General features: G+C 38.8%; 1 protein-coding gene across 1 annotated transcript in view; it reads right to left on the reverse strand.

The window, feature by feature from the left end:
- Positions 1–2986: 2986 nt before the first annotated feature.
- DOCK7 (dedicator of cytokinesis 7) overlaps positions 2987–24304 on the reverse strand; it is a 227107-nt gene continuing 205789 nt past the window's right edge. The window contains 5 exon segments of the mRNA XM_050752462.1: positions 2987–3429; positions 5497–5664; positions 22263–22369; positions 23502–23645; positions 24000–24236. Coding sequence (XP_050608419.1) covers positions 3387–3429; positions 5497–5664; positions 22263–22369; positions 23502–23645; positions 24000–24236 — 699 coding nt within the window. The 3' untranslated portion in view covers positions 2987–3386.

The following is a 24304-nucleotide window of genomic DNA, read 5'->3' on the forward strand; positions in this document are numbered from 1 at the left end:
TCCTTTAAAGTAGACATGATTTAATGGAATCCAAAACTGGAAAAGTTAAGATGATGCTTTGGGCACACATAAAAACTTGGTTAAAATTTCATTTTAAACTAGTAAAGTGAATTGGTAAGTTGTGAATGATTTCATGACTTGTTAAGGGACATTCTTGGTACTAAAGAGTTTTTTTCCTAGAAATGATTCTAAATATATAAATGCTATTGGGATAACACTATAATACCCCATTTCAACAAGGAGTACCTTCTCAACTAAAAAATCACAGTAGGCTGGGTGCGGTGGCTCACGCCTGTAATCCCAACACTTTGGGAGGCTGAGGCAGGTGGCTCACGAGGTCAGGAGATCAAGACTATCCTGGTTAACACGTGAAACCCCATTTCTACTAAAAACACAAAAAATTAGCTGGGTGTGGTGGTGGGTGCCTGTAGTCCCAAGTACTGAGGAGGCTGAGGCAGAAGAATGGCATGAACCCAGGAGGCAGAGCTTGCAGTGAGCCGGGATCAGGGATCATGCCACTGCACTCCAGCCTGGGCGACAGAGCAAAACTCCGTCTCAAAAACAAACAAACAAAAAAAAACCACACACAGTTACATAATCTCTTACATTCTTCCATAGGATGATGAGATGATGATAAAATCATGGTTCTCCCCACCTTTCAGAATCACTGATGGAAATCCTTAAACAGTCCTGAGTACTACCTGTAAGTTTTGAATGGAATGGGTCTAGGATAGACACTGGGCCTCATACTCGAGAGACAGCCAGTGTTAAGAACTAATATAAATTCCTGATGTGGGAAAGTTACATTTTAAGAAAAATGAAGTTTGTAAGAAGGAAGTATTCAGTATCATATGAATGTTTAAGAGGAAGCCTCTGTTCTGAAGGATGTCAAAATAATTGGTTTTGCATGATAATCATACAAATCATAAAGTCTTTGATACTGTTACTGAGATTTGTGAGATTTTTGTCCAAACGCTTACATAAATGTAACCTAATAAGAAGTGAGCCTTCAGGGGTTCCTTATTCTCTCCCTTATGTTTATACCCATCACTGCCCCCAAAGAAGAAGGGAAAATGTCACTCTTTTGGAGGGGAGGGATTTCCATTCTTGACTCCTTACTTTTCCTTACTGTTTATTTGGCTCCTTAAATTGAGTTTTGAGGTTATATGCCCTTCTGACTCAGATTTGGTCTAACGATGTTGACTTCTCTGAAAAATCTCAGTCTTTGAATTGATGTAGATAAAAGGAATTTGAGATGATACTGCCCATTAAAGTTATATGGAGTGTGGGCTATCAACCATCACTTAGGCTCTCAGAAGTAGATATTTTTTGAATATAGTATTTGGAATATATACTACATTGACTATAGAATGAAGGCAATACGACCAGTTTTTTTTTTTCTTTTTTTTTTGAGACGGAGTTTAGCTCTGTCGCCCAGTCTGGAGTGCAGTGGCATGATCTCGGCTCACTGCAAACTCTGCCTCCCGGGTTCATGCCATTCTCCTGCCTCAGCCTCCCGAGTAGCTGGGACTGTAGGCTCCCGCCACCACACCTGGCTAATTTTTCGTATTTTTAGTAGAGACAGGGTTTCACTATGTTAGCCAGGGTGGTCTCCATCTCCTGACCTCGTGATCTGCCCGCCTCGGTCTCCCAAAGTGCTGGGTTTTTGTTTTTGACTTAAGAGCCTTGCTCTGTCATCCAGGCTGAAGTGCAATAGTGCAATCTTGGCTTACTGCAACCTCTGCCTTCTAGGTTCCAGTGATTCTATTGCCTCAGCCACCCAAGTAGTTCGGATTACAGGCACGCGCCACCATGCCTGGCTAATTTTTGTATTTTTAGTAGAGATGGGGTTTTGCCATATTGGCCAGGCTGTCCTCGAACTCCTGGCCTCATGATCTGCCTGCTCCTGCCTCCCAGAGGGCTGGGATTATAGGTAGGCCTCAGCCACTGCGCCCAGCCAATCTGGAGATGAAGTCTCACTGCTGTCCAGGCTAGAGTGCAGTGGCTTGATCTCCGCTCACTGCAACCTCTGCTGCCTGGGTTCAAGTGATTCTCCTGCCTCAGCCTCCCAAGTAGCTGGGATTACAGGCTCCTGCCACCATGTCTGGCTAATTTTTGTATTTTTAGTAGAGACGGGGTTTCACCATCTTGGTCAGGCTGGTCTTGAACTCCTGACCTCGTGATCCACCCACCTCGGCCTCCCAAAGTGTTGGGATTACAGGTGTGAGCCAGTGGGCCCGGATCTGGTCAGTTCTTAAGTGATTAAGAACTGGTCAGTAGAAGAAAAGGATTATAAATGGTGCCATTCTGTAAGCTGCACTACTACCCAAAAAAACATTGTTCTAAACTGTTCTGGAAATCATTACTATGCATTGTTTTGGAAAAACTTGCCAAGAAATTAAAAATGTTACTTCTCAAATTTTTTTTCCTGTATGACTTTTTCATATAATTTTAGATGAATTAAAGCACCTAATTTTACTTTTTATATGCTTCTAAACTCTACAAGTGTCAGAAAATATGTGATTTCTCTCAAACCCCAGCTGTGTTACCTTCATGGTGCTACAAGATAGCTTTAAGCAGATTCTAATTTACTGGTTTACATTGTCAAAAACTGATGGCTGGCTTTAATTTGAAACAGAGGAATCATTCATTTTAGTTGCCAAGAATCATGAAGTTCATACTACTGTCATTGGTAATAATAAGATTTAATCGTAAAGTCAAGCTGTTGTCACTGGTATTAGTTATTCCAGTATTTAAATTATTTTATACAAAGGTTTTACTAAGTAAAGTTCTGCAGTTCTAAATTCCTTTTTTTGGGAATGTAAATGGAAAATAACTTTGAAACAGTTACCAAACTCATTTATTTAATTTGGGGCTATCTATGATGTTTCTTTTGCTAGGTTTGGAACTAGTTCTTGAGTCAACCCTTTAGTTGTTCTCTGCAATTGTCAATAAATAAAAATTTTGAAGTCCCACTCAGTAAAACTAGTGTAAACATTCACATATTTAATAGTACCTTTAAAATAAGCATTACTACATTTAAAATGGTTCCAAAATGAATCTATAAATGGTAATATAAATTAAAAAATACGAACTTAAAGTAAATAAATTTAACGTTAGCTATGGTATAAATAATGGTAAATGTATAGTGTACCTTTGAGTCATTAAAATGTCTTAAAAGACAACAGCTTGTTACCAGAACATTAGAAACTATAGCCATGATTCTCAAGCGTTAACAATCTACATTTGATATTTTCTTGGCCACTGCATTCTTCAATGAATAATAATTTCCAGAATTCCATTCCATGTTGTTTTCCAATAGATCTTTTCAAACTCGATGTTGAATACATGGCTCTTTGCAGATGAATAAAACAAGTGCATTCAGTTTAGAGATCCATTTTGCGAAGGCTCATTCGACTGAAGGAATCTCTGGGGAAAAAAAATGAGAGGACATAGTTACAAGAAAACAATTTTTGCATATACCTTTAAAATGTCTTACATGCTTTTTTTCTGCCAGTTACCTCAAAGTTTTGCCACCATTTCTTGCTAACTTCCAAGTTGGATACTCATCCTACATACTCTGCCTTACATATTTTGGCTTATAGATTTAGCTGTAGAGTGTATTACAGTCACCACTTACTGGTCTTTTCGTTTGTCCAGTTGATGCTGCAGATATTGTAATAAACAAGACAAGGACTTAAGGGATAATGGGAGAGATTTCAGGAAAAGATTTGGGGTTTTTACATGGCAAAAGGCAGGTGTTTATTAAATTTTAAGTCTCAAACCAGCTGTTCTCAAACTTTGTCTCAGGTCCTTTTTACACTCTTAAAAATTATTGAGAACCCAGGAATCTTTTATGTGGGCTATATATGGATGTTTATCATATTAGAAATTAAAACTAAGAACATCTTAAGTTATTATTAAAATAACCCATTACATGTTACTATAAATAGCATTGCTTATTAAAAATGATTTGCAAGAAGCTTTAGGAGAGTGGTACTCTTACATGTAAGAGTGTGGCTTAATGCCTATGGTCTCACATCTGCTTCTATAGTCAATCTTTTCCAATGTCACATCTCAATCTGCAGAAATCTCCACTGTACCCTCACAAGAGAGTAAGTGAGAAAAGGCTAATATTTGGCATTAATATGAAATTAGTTTCGACTTAGGGAAATTCCTGAAAGGGTCTTAGGGACTCCCCTCTCATGGGTCCAGGATCCCTACTGCAAATATTCCTGATTTTGTAAACCAGCAAAATTAAAAATTCAAATGCTAAAGAAAAATTTAAAACTTAAATTCTAATAAAGAGTGAAGGCAACGATACTCATCAGTTGGTTTCTTTTGCTTATCCTTCCTGCCATTAAGGTTAAGCCATGAGGCTTAATATCTCCAGGAAAGGAAAAGGCCAAGTACAAAGATCAATCACACTGGCTTCAAATCTCAAAGCTTACTTTGAAGGGAAACAGCAGTCTTGAAAGCTAGATACTGTTCATCAAGAAAAAGTTTTTTTCTAAATTCCACAAAACTGCCTACAAATATTAAGAACTGAAGCTTGGAGGATTGGCCAAAAAGTAGATCATAGAGGAAGGCAAAACTCGGATATTGTAAGGCAAAGTTTTGGTCAGGAAGAATACAGTCTTTCCATGGAAAGGAATTTCCATGGAGATCTGAAGGAACTGAGATGAGGATTAGGCCTGTCTCAGGGACCCAGCACCCTGGCTCTCTGACCTGGTGGGTATAAGACTGTGAGAGGGGGAGTGGAAGCAGCAAGAAGGAAAAACTTCCAAAAAGACTGAAGGGGAAACCAAAAGTGGAGGAGAATAGTATGTTTCCCATTGGGAATTCTGAGAGGAAACCATCTTCAATACTTGTATGTAAATTTGATTTCACAATGCAAGAAAGTTTATTTTTTGCAGTTATTGTGTCCTTTCCAGAATTCTGGTGCTATAAAGTGAAATGTCAGGCACTGTCCTAGGAACTTCACATCTGTAATGTCATTTAATCTCCACAACAACCTCTTTAAGTTCTGTCTCATTATACAGAGAAGAAATCTAAAAAAATTATCTGCTTAAATAACAAATAACAGAACTAGGATTTAGTTGTAGAAAATTCCAAGTTAATGACAGGACTTCATGTGGTGTCCCAGTTAATATGAGTACCAACTTTTTGATTCTCAAGTTACTTACCTTATAGAATGATTATAAATAATACAGGTTGAATATCCCTAATCCAAAATTCTGAAATGTTCCAATATCGGAAACTTTTTAAGCACTGACATGATGCTCAAAGGAAATGCTCATTGCAGCATTTCAGATTTTTGGATTAGGGATACTCAACCAATAAGTGTAACATGAATATTCCAAAATCTGAAACCCCAAACACTTCTGGTCCCAAGCTTTTTGGATAACAGATGCTCAAGCTGTAAAAAGACTTATACTAGTTGAACATATTCTTTCAGAGGGAAGAATATCTAAAACCACTTAAAAATAAGCATACCTGTGGCAGGTGACAGGCAATACTGCCTTGTATAACTGAGGGATCTTTCTGTTGATCAGTGGCTGTAGGGCCTCTTTAAGGCGATGATAATTTCTCTCCAGTTCCCTTTGATACTCCTTTTGATCCGGCCCAATTAAGCTCTTATTTTTTCTTAAGGCATCTTCACACCTAGGAAAAACAGGATGTTATTAAGAAATTACTTCTGGCATAGTTTGTGTGTTTAATGCCATACACACATACACAAAATATATATACATATATATGTGGGCTTGATGACACACAACATACATACGTGGGCCTAATCTCACACACACACACACACACAAAATATAGGCCAGGCACGGTGGCTCGCGGCTGTAATCCCAGCACTTTGGGAGGTCGAGGCAGGCGGACCACTTAAGCCCAGGAGTTCTGAGACCAACCTGGACAACATGGCAAAACCTCGTCTCTACAAAAAAATGCAAAAATTAGCCAGGCATGGTGGTGCACTCTTGTAGTCCCAGCTATTTATGAGGCTGAGGTGGGAGGACGCTTGAGCCCAGGAAGTGGAGAATGCAGTGAGCTGAGATTGTACCACTGCACTCCAGCCTGGGCAACAGGGTGGGACTGTCTCAAACGTGTGTGTGTGGGTGTGCCAAGATCGCACAACTGCACTTCAGCCTGGGCAACAGAGTGGGACTGTCTCAAACAAACGTGTGTGTGTGTGTATTTGCCATGATGAGGACATTTAGTTTTTTAGCTGTTAAATAATCTTTTGTTTTAGGTTTAAGGCGGGGAACAGATAATCAACTGAGTTCTTTTAAAATCTATTAAACATTTACTTCCAGTATCATTAAATTAAAAATTATCTGAAGGCATTTTTTTCACATCACCACTCGACTAGAAGCTGTTTCAGGGATGTAATCATGCTCATTTATGTGGCACCAATGTCATCTGGCACAGTGCTTTGCCTGTGTTCAAATATTTCTTAACTGAATAGATTTTTTTTTTTTTTTGAGATGGAGTCTCACTCTGTAGCCCAGGCTGGAGTACAGTGGCATGATCTTGGCTCACTGCAACCTCTGCCTCCCGGGTTCAAGTGATTCTCCTACCTCAACCTCCTGAGTAACAGGGATTACAGGTACTTGCCACCAGGCCTGGCTAATGTTCCTTATTTTTAGTGGAAACAGGGTTTCACCATCTTAGCCAAGCTGGTCTCAAACTCCTGACCTCGTGATCCACCTGCCTTGGCCTCCCTAAGTGCTGGGATTATAGGCGTGAGCCACCGTGCCCGGTCAAATGAATAGATTTTGATGACAGTCCTTTATCCAAGTTATTCAAATATTTGAGAGAAGTATCTGGACCCTGACAGACAATGAAGGAAAGGATAATTACGAATAATATATTTCTATATATTTGTGGAATGCAACTAAAGTGATGCTTAGTAGAAAATGCATAGCCTCAAATGCTTATATTAGAAGTCTAAAAATTAAGAGCTAAGCAACTTAAAGTATTAGGAAGGAAATAAAATTTTAAAATAGAGTATCAAAAATTGCAAAAGTTGGTTCTTTGAAAAAACTAAAAAAAAGTCTAAGCTCTGGCAAGATTAAATGAAAAAGGTCAAATATCCCCTAACAGAAATTTAAAATGTAACATAAAGTTAAATACAGCAGAAGTTTTAAAAGGCACAGAGGATATAATGTACTTTTTTTTTTTTTTTTTTTTGAGACAGAGTGGCTGCTCTGTCACCCAGGCTGGAGTGCAGTAGCATGATCTCTGCTCACGCCAACCTCTGACTCTTGGGTTCAAGTGATTCTTGTACTTAGCCACCTGAGTAGCTGGGACTACAGGCTCAGGTCACCACACCCAGCTAGTTTTTGTATATTTAGTAGAGATGGATTTTCTCCATGTTGCCAACTTGAACTTGAACTTGGTCTTGAAGTTCAAGCCTCAAGTGATCTGCCTACCTCAGCCATCAAAAGTGTTGGAATTACAGGCAGTGAGCCGCCACAGCTGGCCAATAAAACTGTACAATTTAATACAAAAAAGCCCCCTGAATTTATATTAATTGATATTAATAGATTAATGTAGATTTTTTGCTAAATTATTAATAATCTGTTAATCTAGATTAATATAATTTAGCAAAACACACTCAATGAAGAAAATGTCAACAATCCTAAAATAAATAAATTGAAACAACTGTCACAAATCTATCTACAAAGAAAACACTAAATTCTACTAAACATTCTAGGGACCAATAAACCGAATGTAACAAAATTATTCCAGAGTATACAAAAAAACGATTCCAGAGTATAGGGGAAAGGAACTATTCTTGAGGGGAGTTCCCAACTCATATTTCAAGGCTGGGATACCAAAACCTAGGGGGGACTATAAGAAAAACATTGTAATCCAAGCTCACCCATAAAAATAATTGCAGAACTTCCAAACAAAATGCAGTTGGCCCTCCCTATCTGTGGTTTCTGCATGCATGAATTAGACCAACCATGGATTGAAATAATAATTTAAAAGAACTGTGTTGAACATGTACAGACTTTTATCTTGTCATTATTTCCTAAACAATACAGTATTAACAACTATTTACATTATATATTATGTATTTTAAGTAGTCTAAAAATGATTTAAAGTATACAGGAGGATGTACATAGGTTATATACAAATACACCATTTTATATAACATATTAAGCTCGTCTTCGGATTTGGTATCCACAGAAGGCATACTAATGGACAATTTTAGTTGGAAACTTGTGCCAGTGTATTGAACACACACTCCCCCAATTATTTCTGTTTGTTTATTTATTTATTTATTTATTTATTTATTTGAGACGGAGTCTTGCTCTGTCACCCAGGCTGGAGTGCAGTGGCACGATCTCGGCCCCGGGTTCACGCCATTCTCCTGCCTCAGCCTCCCCAGCAGGTGGGACTACAGGCACATGCTGCCACACCTGGCTAATTTTTTTGTATTTTTAGTAGAGACAGGGTTTCACCGTGTTAGCCAGGATGGTCCTTGATCTCCTGACCTCGTGATCCGCCTGCCTCGGCCTCCCAAAGTGCTGGGATTACAGATGTGATTTTTTTTTGAGACACAGTCTTGCTCTTTTGCCCAGGCTGAAGTGCAGTGGCACGATCTCAGCTCACTGCAGCTTTGATCTCCTGGGCTCAAGGGATCCTCCCACCTTAGCCTCCTAATTAGCTGAGACTACAGGCATGCACTATCATGCCCAGCTAATTTTTGTAGTTTTAGCAGAGATAGAGTTTTGTCATGTTGCCCAGGCTGGTCTCAAACTTCTGAGCTCAAGCGATCTGCCTGCCTCAGCCTCCCAAAGTGCTGGGATTTATAGGCATAAGGTACCACACTGATCAAGTTTTTTAATCCCTGGAATAAAGGAAAAGTTGGGTTATAAAATCACTAAGTTTTTAGATTAAAAGATTAAAGGAGATGCAGAATAAAAGCACTTGATAACAAACTTGTAAAACCTGTCATATTAAAAACTCTGCATAACTACAAATAGGTGGGTAGTCCTTTAACCTAATTAAAAACCTACAAAAAACCTGTAGCAAACATACTCAGTGGTGAAAACCCTTTTAGAGAAGGAACAAGAAAATGATGTCCTCTCTATTTCTAGTTAACACAGTACTGGACGTCCTAATTATCATTGTAAGACAAGAAAAAGATTCTACAGATAAATTATTAGAATTAATAAGTCTGATAAAATTCTCATGTAAAAGTAATATATAAAGTCTGGTAAAATTCTCATGTAAAAGTAATATACAAAGTCAACGCAGCTGGGCACAGAGGCTCACACCTGCAATGCCAGCACTTTGGCAGGCTGAGACCAGAGGACTGCTGGAGCCCAGGAGTGAGAGACCAGCCTGGGCAACATAGTGAGACCCTGTCACTACAAAGTAGTGGAAATCCCAACACCTTGGAAGGCTGAGGCGGGCAGATCACCTGAGGTCAGGAGTTTGAGACCAGCCTGACCAAGATGGAGAAACTGCATCTCTACTAAAAATACAAAATTGGCCAGGCATGGTGGCACATGCCTGTAATCCCAGCTACCTGGGAGGCTGAGGTAGAATTGCTTGAACCTGGGAGGTGGAGGTTGCTGTGAGCTGAGATCGTGCCATTGCACTCCAGCCTGGGCAACAAGAGCAAAACTCGTCTCAAAAAAAAAAAAAAAAAAAATTAATAAAATAATAAAAGCATTACACACTAAAGAATAAATTTTAAAATGTACAAGACCTCTACACAAAAAATTTAAACAGTATTAAGAAAACACTTAAAAGACCTAAGTAAATGGAAAAATATACCATATTCATGGACTGATGTCAATTCTCTTTCAACTGATCTATAAATTCAGGTTATTTTTTGGGTGTATGGAGTGACAAATTGATTCTAAAATTTAAAATTTATATAAAAATGAAAACAGCCAAAAATAGTCCTTCAACAAAACAAGGTTGAGAGCTCCGCCACATGGCAAAGCTTATTATAAAGCGGCAGTAGTTGCCGTAGAGAGCATGACATTAGCTGAAAGAGAGAGAGACTACTGTAGGAGAATAAAGATCCCATAAAAATATGCACATAAACATGGGTGCTTAATTTATAATAGTGATGACACTGCAGACCAGAAAGAAAGAAATGTATAATAGTGATGACACTGCAAACCAGATTTCACCACAAACCTGTGAAAGTCTGCTTTTTAAATACATGGTTATGAGTCAGCTGGATATCCATAAGGGGGAAAAAAAACACTAAACCATATCTCATACCATATTCAACAAATGGCACTGAGATCATTATCAGTTATCAGTATGGACAATAATCAAACTGATCCTTACCTTGAACCATACACAAAAATCAATTGCAAATGGATTTTTTTTTTTTTTTTTTTTTTAAGAAAGAGAGTCTCACTATGTAGACTTGAACTTCTGGCCTCAAGCCATCATTTTACTTTGGCCTCCTGTGTAGCTGGGACTACAGGCACTCACCACAGCATCCGGCTTTTGCAGGCACATCTTTTTTAAAGTAAAAAAAGCTTTTTTTTTTTTGCCTCTCCCACTCTTTGTTTAACATATACTGATAAAGGAAAAGATTGAATCATTTGACTACATTAAATTTAAGAACTTCTGTTTGTAGGAGAAAAATGACAAGTCTCAAATTCAGAGGAGATATTTGTGATATTAACAAATGATAAAGCGGCCGGGCGCGGTGGTTCAAGCCTGTAATCCCAGCACTTTGGGAGGCCAAGACGGGAGGATCATGAGGTCAGGAGATCGAGACCATCCTGGCTAACGCAGTGAAACCCCGTCTCTACTAAAAAAAAAATACAAAAAACTAGCCGGGCGAGGTGGCGAGCGCCTGTAGTCCCAGCTACCTGGGAGGCTGAGGCAGGAGAATGGCGTGAACCCGGGAGGCGGAGCTTGCAGTGAGCTGAGATCCGGCCACTGCACTCCAGCCTGGGCGACAGAGCGAGACTCCGTCTCAAAAAAAAAAAAAAAAAAAACAAACAAACAAATGATAAAGCATCCAGAACACACAAATACCCTTAGAAATCAGTAAGGAAAAGAATCCAATAGGAAAATGGCAAAAGACTTGAATATATAACTTTACAGAGGAGGAAAGAGAAATGGCTAACAGACACATGAACAGATATTCAACCTCTTTGGTAATCAGGGAAATGCAAATTTAATCCATGACTACCTATCATTTCACATCCACTAGTTGGTAAAAGTTACAATGTTAGATAATATCAAGTATTGGTGAAGTTATATAGTAATAGGAACTCAAATGCTACTAACGGGAATGTAAATTTGGTTTACACACTTTTGAAAAAAATGTGGCATCGTCTGATTGAGGATGAACATATGAACCAACAACATTATTCTTAATTTTAAGCCCTAGAAAACCTCTTGTACATGTACGTCCAGAAATAGGTAGAGGGATATTTGAGTAGCACTCTTTGTAACTAAAAACAAAACAAAACAGGAAACAACCAAAATATCCATCAACAGAAGAATGCATAAATCATGGCATATTCATAAAATGGAATATGTAAAAATAAATTAAAGCAACATTTACTATAGATATGTCTTACAAACACTGAAAACAGCAAGTCACAAAACATTGTATACACTGTTAAAGTTAAAAAAAAGCAAAACAAAATACGTTATTTAGGGAACCATTTATGATAGAACTATAAAGACAAGAAAGGAAATGATAAATATCAAATTCAGGATACTGGTTACTCCCGAAGGAATGGAGGGAAATGGTAGCAGAGAAATATACATAGGGAGGGGATCTCAAAGTCATGGTCATACTTGGTTTTTTTTTTTTTTTTTTTTTTTTCAGACGGAGTCTTGCTCTTCGCCCAGGCTGGAGTGCTGGAGTGCAGTGGCGCGATCTCGGCTCACTGCAAGCTCCGCCTCCTGGGTTCACGCCATTCTCCTGTCTCAGCCTCCCGAGTAGCTGGGACTACAGGCGCCTGCCACTATGCTCGGCTAAGTTTTTCTATTTTTTGGTAGAGACGGGGTTTCACCGTGTTAGCCAGGATGGTCTTGATCTCCTGACCTCGTGATTCGCCCTCCTCGGCCTCCCAGAGTGCTGGGATTACAGGCGTGAGCCACCGTGCCTGGCCCATACTTGGTTTCTTAGGCTGGGTGGTAGACACATGACTTTTTTCTTCCTATTCTTTAATAGCAAATGTTATAAATATTATTTTCAATCTATTCAAGATTTAATGAAAAACGTTTTAAAAAAACAAAACCTCAAAACAAAAAGTAAACATATGGAAAAGTGCTTACTGTTTTTAGTAATAAAAGCAATTTTTTTTTTTTTGCTGGAGTCTCACTCTGTCACCCAGTCTGGAGTAGAGTGGTGTGATCTCGGCGCACTGCAATCTCTGCCTCCCGGGTCCAAGGGAGTCTCCTGCCTCAGCCTCCCAAGTAGCTAGGATTACAGGCACATGTCACCAAACCCGGCTAATTCTTGTATTTTTAGTAGAGATGGGCTTTTGCCATGTTGGCCACGCTGGTCTCGAACTCCTGACCTCAGGTGATCCACCCGCCTCGGCCTCCCAAAGTGCTGGTATTACAGGCCTGAGCCACCATGCCCGGCCGTCAGCTGTTTTAAATGGTGCCTCAATTTGCTTTTATTGGCTGGGCGCAGTGGCTCATGCCTGTAATCCCAGCACTTCAGGAGGCTGAGGCAAGTGGATCACCTGAGATCAGGAGTTTGAGACCAGCCTGGCCAACATGGTGAAACCCCATCTCTACTAAAAATACAAAAATTAGCTGGGCGTGGTGGTGCGTGCCTGTAATCCCAGCTACTCAGGAGGCTGAGGAAGGAGAATCACTTGAGCCCGGGAGGCAGGGGTTGCAGTGAGCCAACATCACGCCACTGCACTCCAGCCTGGCTGACAGAGGGAAAATCCATCCCCACAAACAAAAACAAAAACAAACACACTGACCAAAAAAAAAAAAAAAAAAAATTCCTATTTAAATGCAAGGTGTATTGGGACTAGTAAATGTGCACTGTTGGCACTGTTAATACAGCTGACCATTTAACAACATAGTTTGCAACTGTGAAAGTCTGCTTATATGTGGATTTTTTCCAATGAATATAATTCTTTGGAGATTTGTGAAAAACCTTGAAGACAAATTGTGTAGCTGAGAAAAATTTTAAAAAGAAAAAGATGTCATGAATGCATAAAGCATATGAAGATACTAGCCTATTATTTACTACCATAAAATATATACAAAACTTACCCACATAAACAGGGACCCTGCATGGCACCATTTGTAGTAGAGAAAAATGTAAACAAATGTAAAGAAACATTATTAAGTCACAACTGAAAAAAACTGCAGTACATACTGCACTACTGCCATAATTTTGTAGCCACCTCTTGTTGCTACTGTGATGAGCTCAAATGTATCTGCTTAAAATGCCATGTGATGCTACTCATCTCCAGGTGAGCAGTTGTTGCTTCAGTAAATTATACATCACAGTAAAGAGTGATTTCTCATAGTTCTTGTGTATATTTTATTGTGTTTAGTGCAACCATAAACTTTGAATAATCCATGGGGCCTACATAAAGTGCCACTAGTGATGCTGGAAGTGCTTCCAAGAAGCAGAGAAAAGTTATGACATTACAGGAAAGAGGTGAATTGCTTGGTATTATAGATTGAGATCTGCAGCTACAGCTGCCCACCATCTCAAGACATATGAATCCAGTGTAAAGACCACTGTAAAAAAAAGAAAAGGAAATTTGTAAGCCAGCAGGCATGAAAACCTTGCACTCTTTGTGAAATACCGCTTTTTTGTTGTTGTTGTTGTTTGTTTGTTTTTTTGAGATGGAGTCTTGCTCTGTTACCCAGGCTGCAGTGCAGTGGCACGATCTCGGCTCACTGCAACCTCTGCCACCCAGTTTCAAGCGATTTTCCTGCCTCAGCCTCTGGAGTAGCTGGGATTACAGGTGTGTGCCACCACACCTGGCTAATTTTTGTATTTTTAGTAGAGATGGGGTTTCAGCATCTTGACCAGGCTAGTCTTGAACTCCTGACCTCATGATCCACCCATCTTGGCCTCCCAAAGTGCTGGGATTACAGGTGTGAGCCATTGCACCCAGCCTAGAAATACCATTTTATCTCATATTGAAAATGCAGCTTTTATGTGGGTACAGGATTGCTGTAAGGAAAGTATACCTGTAGACTAATGATGTGAGAAAAAGTGAAGTCATTACAAGACAAGGCAAAGGGAAGGTAAAGGATCTAAAACTGGAGAATTTAATGCCAGCAAAGGATAGTTTGATAATTTTAGAAAGAGGTTTGACTTTTTAAAATGCCAAGAGATAGGAGAGGCAGTTTCTACTGACCAAGCAGCAGCTTCTGCCAACCAAGAGGCAGCAGACAAGCTCCCAGATACCATTACAAAAATCACTGAAGAGGGGGAATATTTGCCTGAACAGGTTTTTTTTTTGGTGGTGGTTGTTTTTCTGAACAGATTTTTAATGCAGATAAAAGTGCCCTATTTAGAAAAAAAAAAAAAAGCAACAATGGACATTTGTTAGTAAAAAAGAGAAGTGAGCACGAGGATTTAAGGCAAAAAGGGATAGGCTAACTCTACTGTTTTGTACAAATGCAGTCAGGTTTATAATCAAGACTGCCCTTACTTACAAAGCTGCTAACCCGTGAACCTTGAAGGGAACAGGTAAAAGCCAGCTGCCAGTATTCTGGCTGAACAATGAAAAGTTCTAGATGAGAACCCATTTTATGGATTGGCTCCATGGGTGCTTTGTCCATGAAGTCAGGAAGTATCTTATTAGTTAAGGGAATGCCCTTTAAAGTTCTTTTGATACTGGACATTGCATCTGGCCACCCAGAACCCCGAGTTTAACACCAAAGGTCTTGAAGTGGTCTACCTGCCCCTGTAAAAACAACATCTAGGCCGGGCACTGTGGCTCACGCCTGTAATCCAAGTACTTTGGGAGGCCGAGGCGGGTGGATCATCTGAGGTCAGGAGTTAGAGACAAGCCTGACCAACATGGCAAAACCCCATATACAAAAATTAGCCAGGTTTGGAGGTGGGCATCTATAATCCCAGCAACTCAGGAGGCTGAGGCTCGAGAATTGCTTGAACCCGGGAGGCGGAGACTGCAGTGAGCTGAGACGGCGTCACTGCACTCCAGCCTTGGTGACAGAGCGAGATTCTGTCTCAAAAAAACAAAACAAAACAAAAACTAACAACAACAACAACAAAATACATTTCTAATTCAGCTTCTAGATCTAGGGTCTTAAGGACCTATAAGGCTCGTTATACATGGTACTTTATATTAATAGAAAGGAGTATCAGCGCTATGGAAGAGAACTCTGATAGAGAGAACATCACAAGTCTGGAAGGTTTATACCACTGAAAATGTCACCACTGTTTACAGAGAAAGCCATCAGGCCCAAGACAATCAATTCCTGCTGGAGAAAACTGTGTCCAGAGGTTATGCATAACTTCACAGGATTTACAACAGGGCCAATCAAAGAAATCATGAAACAGTTGTAGATATGGCTTAAAAGGTGGAGCGTGAAGGGTTTTAACACATGGATCATGGAGAAATTCAAGAGCTAATAGAAACTATACCAGAGGAATTAACAGAAGATGACTTGATGGAGATGAGTGCTTCTGAACCACTGCCAGAAAATAAGGCAGAAAACATGGAAGCAGCAGTGCCAGAAAACAAATTGACATGAGACAATCTGGCACAAGGGTTTCAATAACCTAAGACTGCTTCTGACTTCTTTTACAATATGGACTCTTTATGATAAGGGCGCAGAAACTAAGGCAAATGGTGGAAGAACCACATGGAAACATTTTTAGAAAAATGAAAAAGCAAAAGTATCAGACAGAAATTGTGATATCCATACAGATGGATTCAAAGCTGAATTCTACCAGACATTCAAAGAAGAATTAGTACCAATCCTATTGACACTATTCCACAAGACAGATAAAGAGATAATTCTTCCTAAATCATTCTAAGAAGCCAGCAGCACCCTAATACCAAAACCAGGAAAAGACATAACAAAAAAAGAAAACCACAGACCAATATCCCTGATAAACATAGATGCAAAAATCTTTAACAAAATTCTAGCTAACCAAATCCAACAGCATATCAAAAAGATAGTCCACCATGATCAAGTGGGTTTCATGCCAGGGATGCAGGGATGGTTTAACATACATGAGTCAATAAATGTGACACACCACAAAAACAGAATTACAAATCACATGATCATCTCAAAAGATGCAGAAAAAGCAATTGACAAAATTCAGCACCCCTTTATGATTAAAAGCATCAGCAAAATTGGCATACAAGGGACATACCTCAATGTAATAAAAGTCATCTATGACAAATCCACAGCCAACATAATACTGAATGGGGAAAAGGTGAAAGTATTCCCTCTGAGAACTGGAACAAGACAAGGATGTCCACTCTCACCACTTCTCCTCAACATAGTACTGGAAGTCCTAGCCAGAGCAATCAGACAAGAGAAAGAAAGAAAGTGCATCCAAATCGGTAAAGATGAAGTCAAGTTGTTGCTGCTTGCTGATATAATTGTGTACCTAGAAAACCCTAAAGACTCCTCCAAAAAGCTCCTATAACTGATAAATAAATTCAGCAAAATTTCAGGATACAAAATTAATATACATTAATTAGTAGCTCTGTTATACACCAACAGCAACCAAGCTGAGAATCAAATCAAGAACTCAACCTCTTTTATAATAGTTGCAAAAAAAAAAAAAAAAAAAAAAAAAAAACCTCAAAAAACTTAGGAATATACCTATTCAAGGAGGTGAAAGACCTCTACAAGGAAAACTACAAAGCATTGCTGAACTAAATCACGGACGACACTAACAAATGGAAACACATCCCATGTTCGTGGATGGGTAGAATCAATTTTGTGAAAATGACCACACTGCCAAAAGCAAACTACAAATTCAATGCAATTCCCATCAAAATACCACCATCATTCTTCACAGACCTAGAAAAACAATCCTAAAATTCACATGGAATCAAAAAAGAGCCCACATAGCCAAAGCAAGACTAAGCAAAAAAAGAACAAATTTGGAGGCATCACATTACCTGATTTCAAACTATACTATAAGGCCATAGTCACCAAAACAGCATGGTACTGGTATAAAAATAGGCACATAGACCAATGGAACAGAATAGAGAAGCCAGAAATAAACCCAAATACAGCCAACTGATCTTTGACAAAGCAATCAAAAACGTAAAGTGGGGAAAGGACACCCTATTCAACAAATGATGCTGGGATAATTGGCAAGCCATATGTAGGAGAATGAAACTGGATCCTCATCTCCCAACTTATACAAATCCACTCAAGATGGATCAAGGACTTACATCTAAGACCTGAAACTATACTAGAAGATAACTTCAGAAAAAGCCCTTCTAGACATTGGTTTAGGCAAAGATTTCATGACCAAGAACTCAAAAGCAAATGCGATAAAAACAAAGATAAATAGGTAGGACTTAATTAAACTAAAGAGCTTTTGTATGGCAAAAGGAACAGTCAGCAGAGTAAACAAGACAACCCACAGAGTGGGAGAAAATCTTCACAATCTATACCTCTGACAGAGGACTAATATCCAGAATCTACAATGAACTCACAAATTAGCAAGAAAAAACCAAACAATTCCATCAAAAAGTAGGCTAAGGACATGAACAGACAATTCCCAAAAGAATATATACAAATGGCCAACATATGAAAAAATGCTCAACGTCACTAACGATCAGGCAAATGCAAATCAAAACCACAATGCAATATCACCTTACTCCCACAAGAATGGCCATAACCAAAAAAAAAAAAAAAAAAAAAAAAAAAAGATACTGGTGTGGATGCAGTGAAAAGGGAATACTTCTGCACTGTTGGTGGGAATGTAAACTAGTACAACCTCTATGGAAAACAGTGTGGAGATTCCTTAAAGAACTAAAAGTAGAACTACCATTTATTTGATCCAGCAATCCCACTACTGGGTATCTACTCAGAAGAAGTCATTACATGAAAAAGATACTTGCACATGCATGTTTATAGCAGCACAATTTGCAATAGCAAAAATGTGGAACTGGCCCAAATGCCCATCAATCAATGAATAAAGAAGCTGTGGTGTATACATATGATGGAATATTACTCAGCCATAAAAAGGAATGAGTAAATGGCATTTGCAGCAACCTGTATGGGATTAAAGATTATTTATTCTAAGTGAAGTAACTCAGGAATGAGAAAACCAAACATTGTATATTCTCACTCATTAAGTAGGAGCTAAGCTATGAGGATGCAAAGGCATAACAATGATACAGTGGACTTTGGGGACTTGGTGGGAAAGGGTGGGAAGGGATGAGGGATAAAAGACTGGGATGAGGGATAAAAGACTATCAACTGGGTTTAGTGTATACTGCTCGGGTGATGGGTACACCAAAATCTCACAAATCACTACTAAAGAACTTACTCCACTTTGGAAGGCTGAGGCAGGCGGATCACAAGGTCAGGAGTTCAAGACCAGCCTGACCAACATGATGAAACTCTGTCCCTACTAAAAATAAAAAAATTAGCCGCGCATGGTGGTGGGCACCTGTAATCCCAACTACTCAGGAGGCTGAGGCAGAAGAATTGCTTGAACCCGGAGGCAGAAGGTGCAGTGAGCCAAGATTGCACCACCACACTCCAGCTTGGGCAACACAGTGAGACTCTGTCTCAAACAAAACAAAACAAAACAAAAAACAAAACAAAACAAAACAAAAAAAACTTACTCATGTAACCAAATACCATCTGTTCCCCAAAAACCTACGGAAATTTAAAAAAAAATTATGTCTGTAAAGTTATACTGAGTGTGCTTGCCTCTTCTGCCTCCCGATACCTCCTCCACCTCTTCTGCCTCTGCCACTCTTTAGATAGCAAGATCAACCCCACTTCTTCCTCCTCCTCCTCCTCCACAGACTCCTCAACATGAAGGCAAGGAGGATGAAGCCCTTTATGATGATCCACTTCCACTTAGGAAGAGTAAAATACATTTTCTCTTCTTTATGATTTTCGTTTTTTTTTTTTTTTTTTTTGAGATGGAGTCTTGCTCTGTCACCCAGGCTACAATGCAGTGGTGTGTTCTTGGCTCACTGCAGACTCCGTCTCCTGGGTTCAAGTGATTCTCCTGCCTCAGTCTCCCGAGTAGCTGGGATTACAGATGCCCACCACTGTGCCCAGCTAATTTTTGTATTTTTTATTAGAGACGGGGTTTCACCATCTTGGCCAGGCTGGTCTCGAACTCCTGACCTCATGATCCACCCACCTTGGCCTCCCAGAGTGCTGGGATTACAGGCATGAGCCACCGTGCCTGGCCTTCTTTATGATTTTCTTAATAACATTTTCTTTTCTCTAGCTTACTTTATTGTAAGAAGACAGTATGTAATATATATAACATACAAACTATGTACCTAATGACTATATTATCAGTAAGGTTTCCAGTCAATAGCAGGCTATTAGTTAAGTTTTGGGGGGGGTCAAAAGTTTACACGGGTTTTCAGCTGTACAAGGGATTGGCACCCCAACCTCTGTGCTGTTCAAGGTCAACTGTACTTAGACACTTTTTAGAATGTACTACATATTGTGAGCCAATAAAAATGTTCATGTAGGCTGGGCATGGTGGCTCTTCCCTGTAATCCTAGTACTTGGGGAGGCTGAGGTGGGAGGATCGCTTGAGGCCAAGAGTTCGAGACTAGCCAGGGCAACATAGCAACACTTCATCTCTACCAAAACCCCCCATCCAACCAAACATAACCAGGCATGGTGGTGCATACCATAAGGCTGAGGTAGGAGGATCCCTTGAGCCCAGGAGTTCGAGGCTGCAGTGAGCTGTGATTGTGTCACTGCACTACAGAGTCTGGGTGACAAAGTGAGACCTTGTCTCTAAAACAAAAAATGTTCAGGTACTGTGCCTCAGTCATCTCATGCTGGAAATTTTAATTTAACAAAAGAAAAAGATACATTGTAGTATAAACTATACCACATTCAAATTCAACTTAAATTCTAGTATATTAATTTTAGGAAATAACGTAACCATTAGAATTATAATTTAAACTCTAATTAAAAAATAAGAATTTAAGATTATAAGTATATTATGACTACAGTTTATTAATTTGAAGAATATAACCACTAGAATAACAGTTTAAACTTTAATTGAAAAATAATTTAAGATTATACGTATGACTATTATAAAATACATATGCATAAAGGCATACTATTTAGTTACCATACTGAATGGTAACACCAAAAATTAAAAATGTAGTATTGCCTATAACTCCTTTGTAAGGTTTATATTATGTAGTTTTTGTTGCTGTTGTTCCGTTTTTTTTGTTTGTTTGTTTGTTTGTTTTAGACGGAGTCTCGCTCTGTTGCCCAGGCTGGAGTGCAGTGGCATGATCTCGGCTCTCTGTAACCTCCACTTTCCGGGTTCAAGCAATTCTCCCTGCCTCAGCCTCCCAAGTAGATGGGATTATAGGTGCCCACCATCACACCTGGGTAATTTTTGTATTTTTTAGTAGAGAGGGGTTTCACCATGTGGGCCAGGCTGGTCTTGAACTCCTGACCGCCCGCCTCGGCCTCCCAAAGTGCTGGAATTACAGGCGTGAGCCACTCATGCCCGACCTCTTGTTTGTTTTTTGCAATATAAAAGGAGAAAACCTCCTCTACAGACAGCAACACTTAAGGAGACCTGTTGACTACAGGAATTCATTATAGTAAATGTATACAAAAGGAGGACATTTAAGAATTGTAGTCATGGTAAAATATTCCAAAAACAAAAGCAAGAAACAAAGCACCTGATTGTCTGTTACTAAATGTCTATGACCTAAAGAAGTATGTACTGTTCCATAATCATCTGGCTTACAAAGATGGTAGGGTGTATTTTGTTGTTGTTTTCTTAAACCTCCCAAATAATAAAATTAACACCAGAAATCAGTCAATTCTAAAAGCAGGAAACAGGTTTCTTTCTTTTACTATCACAGTTCACCTGCTGAATTACTTGCTTTCCTTCTGAGAGTCTAGAATTTTGGTACATGTCAGAGAGAGGGTGCCTACATGACCAGACCCTGATAAAAACCTTTGGCACTGAGTCTCTAATGAGGTTCCCACATTTCACATCTGCTGTCACAACTCATTGCTGAAGGAATTAAGTCCTATGTGACTTGACTGGCAGAGGACCCTTTGAAGCTTGCTCCTGGTTTCCTCCAGATTTCACTCCACACACTTTTTCCCTTTGCTGACTTTACTTGGTATTCTTTCAGTGCAATAAATCACAGGCACCAGTAGTATAACTATACGCTGAGTCCTGTGAGTCCTCCGAGCAAATCACTGAAATTGGGGACAGTCTTGGGGACTGACACACCCATAAATTATTTCACCTAATCTGCACAGCTTCCTTATAGATAAAGTAGATATCATTATCCTTACTTTATAGATTAGAAAATGCAGGATCATAGAAATTAAGTGACCTGGAAAAGCACAATCAATGATAAGGTCAGGATCTGAACACAAGTTTTTTGCTCCCAAGTTTACTGCTTGTAAATTCCCTCGGGGGAAGGAAGCAGAAACTCAGATATTGAAGATTCACAATAAATAGTAGCTTTTAAGATAAATAGTCTAATAGTAGTTTCAAGTTAATAAAATTTCCTGAGTCTTGGCTTTTCTAATTTTTAAAATTAAATATACGGCACTATGGAGTATGGTAGGGTTGTGGGAGAGGGGAATAAGTATATGCTATTAAAGAATAGTAAATTCTACACAGATTACTTATTATTGTCAACCACTTTTCTGTTTCTTTTTTTTCCTCTCTCTCTTTCTGACACAGGCTCCTGCTCTGTCACCCAGGCTGGAGTGCAGGTACAATCATAGTTTACTACAGCCTCCAACTCCTAGCTCAAGCGACTCTCCTGTCTCAGCCTCCTGAGTAGTTGACACTACAGGTACACAACCTACACTTGGCTAATTTTTAAATATTTTTCGTAGAGAGGGGGTCTTGCTTTGTTTTCCAGGCTGGTCTCAAACTCCTGGCCTCAAATGATTCTTCTGCCTCAGCCTCCCAAAGTGCTGAGATTACAGGTGTAAGCCACTGTGCCTGGCCTATTTTTTCTTTTCAATAGTTCCTTAAGGCCCTTATGTCATACTGTGGTATTGGACAGTCTCAATTTGAAGATCTTGATGCAGAAAGCCTTGAATACCTTTTAGTAAAATCTTTAAAGCAGAGTCGCAGTTTATTATGATGTCTGAAGAGCTTTGGGTCACTAGGTATTTCAGATAGAAAAACCTGGGCAACCTCCAAAGGCCCCTGCAAAATAAGAAAATAAAACAAGAAGTGTTTTTTGGTTTTTTTTTGTTATCTCTAAAATCACAGAGACAGAATTTACTCAAATGATTTTTCTTAGCACTGACATGGCTACATTTAAGCTTAATACATATGTGCCTACGCCTATATTAAAACTCCACAGACAGACTGTTTCAGTATTTTCTAATTTCATTCTACATTCTTATCTACTGCAATTAACTTCTTATTAGTTTATTCTTCAAAGAAACAGAACAGGAACTCAAGGACTGACTACTGTGTTCATTAATGTATTTTGCTTTGTATTTTTCACATTTTAAAATGGATCCTGGATGTAAAAGTTGTCAAGCTACTACATTTGCCAGTCTGCTGATTATCAGAGTTGATTTTGCTAAAACAGCTTCCCTCAGTATTCCAAAGGTGCTCCGGACATTGTGTTAAAGAAGATATCTTTTGTAAGCTACATCATTTGCAGATAAAACCTTAAAATCAAGCATGTTTCTAGGAGGTAAAGGCCTTAAGGTATTTATTTCAGTTTTGGTGGGGCATTTTTTGGCTTTGTTTCTTTAATCTGAAAAGTAGTTAAGACATGGTAAAGGAAATCTTACTTGAAGCCTTTCTGAATTTTCCCTTATCATGGAATATTCCTAAGACTGGGGCCATGCCTAAAATCATCAACAAGATAATTTTAATGAACCAATCACAAAGACTAATGGAGATGGCTTCTAATCTGCATATGACAAAAGAACAGTAATTTATTGTGTCACTATATTATTCAAATTAAAAAAAATGATTCCATATCACTTATTTAATCCTCACAACTTATTGTAAAGGAGATCTGGGGAAGGTAACATCAGGGAGAACCTAACATAGTAGAGGTTCACATATATGTGCACAGCTCTGAAAACGAGTCTTTGTTTTAAAGATCACAGTCTTTTAGTACAAGCTTTTTAAGGAAATATTATTTTAAGTGAATTGATTCCTTCTTAATAGAATATATAAGAATGCATAGATAGAAAAATATAGGCAGTAGAGAAGGTAGATGCTTTTCATTTGACTTAACAATTATTTGTGATCTGAAATTATCCCAAATCATATTTACAGCTTAAATCATACAGTGCTAGCAAAAAGCACTAACCTGATTCACTGTTGTGCCTACAGATCCCTGGAGTACCATCTGAAGCATTTTGGGGTCTGCAGGATCCTGATGTGTTGCAAATGCCAACTCCTGTGTCTTTTTCTGCATATCCTCAATAGCAACTTCAATTGGTGTTAAGATGATCTGAGTAAAAGAGCATCTGTTAAATTGGTGTACTGACTGAATACTATTTAATGAACTTTATGTATAATCAACTGAAATTAGAAAAAAAAATCAATTGTAAACTATTATGTAACAATAAAATTCCAAACTTGGATCCCCAAATGAAAAAAAAAAAAAATCAACCTTTTAAAGAAAAAGCTGGGGGTGAATTAGGATCTTAGAAAAGAAGTAAAAAATTAAGGACTCAAAAATGGGTAAAGTTCTAATATGTTATGGTGTAAGGGATAGTACATATCTTCTGGTACATGTAAGTTGTTGTTACATGGCTTGAAAATATTTGCTTCACTAATGCTGTTTGCTCATTTATGGACTTACCTCTTCTTTGTGAGTGACATTGACCCTTGTTTTAATATAAGGAAAGGCATGAGATGTAGTCAGAATGGTTTTCCTTTTGAATTGTTCATGAAGTTCCCCATGGGCACGGCCATCTAAAGTAAAGGGTGTACAGTACATGAATCGGCGAAGATTATAATTTTTGTCAAAATAGGTGATTCTGTCCTTCATCTCATATGTGTCAAAGTATGGCTCCACATAGGTAATCTGAATATACGCCTAGGAAAGAAAAAAGTCCTTCATTTCTTCACTGTTAAGTCATCATTTAGTCCTTCTTAAAATTGCAC

This window comes from Macaca thibetana, chromosome 1, assembly GCF_024542745.1.
Source record: "Macaca thibetana thibetana isolate TM-01 chromosome 1, ASM2454274v1, whole genome shotgun sequence".
Lineage (NCBI taxonomy): Eukaryota > Metazoa > Chordata > Mammalia > Primates > Cercopithecidae > Macaca > Macaca thibetana.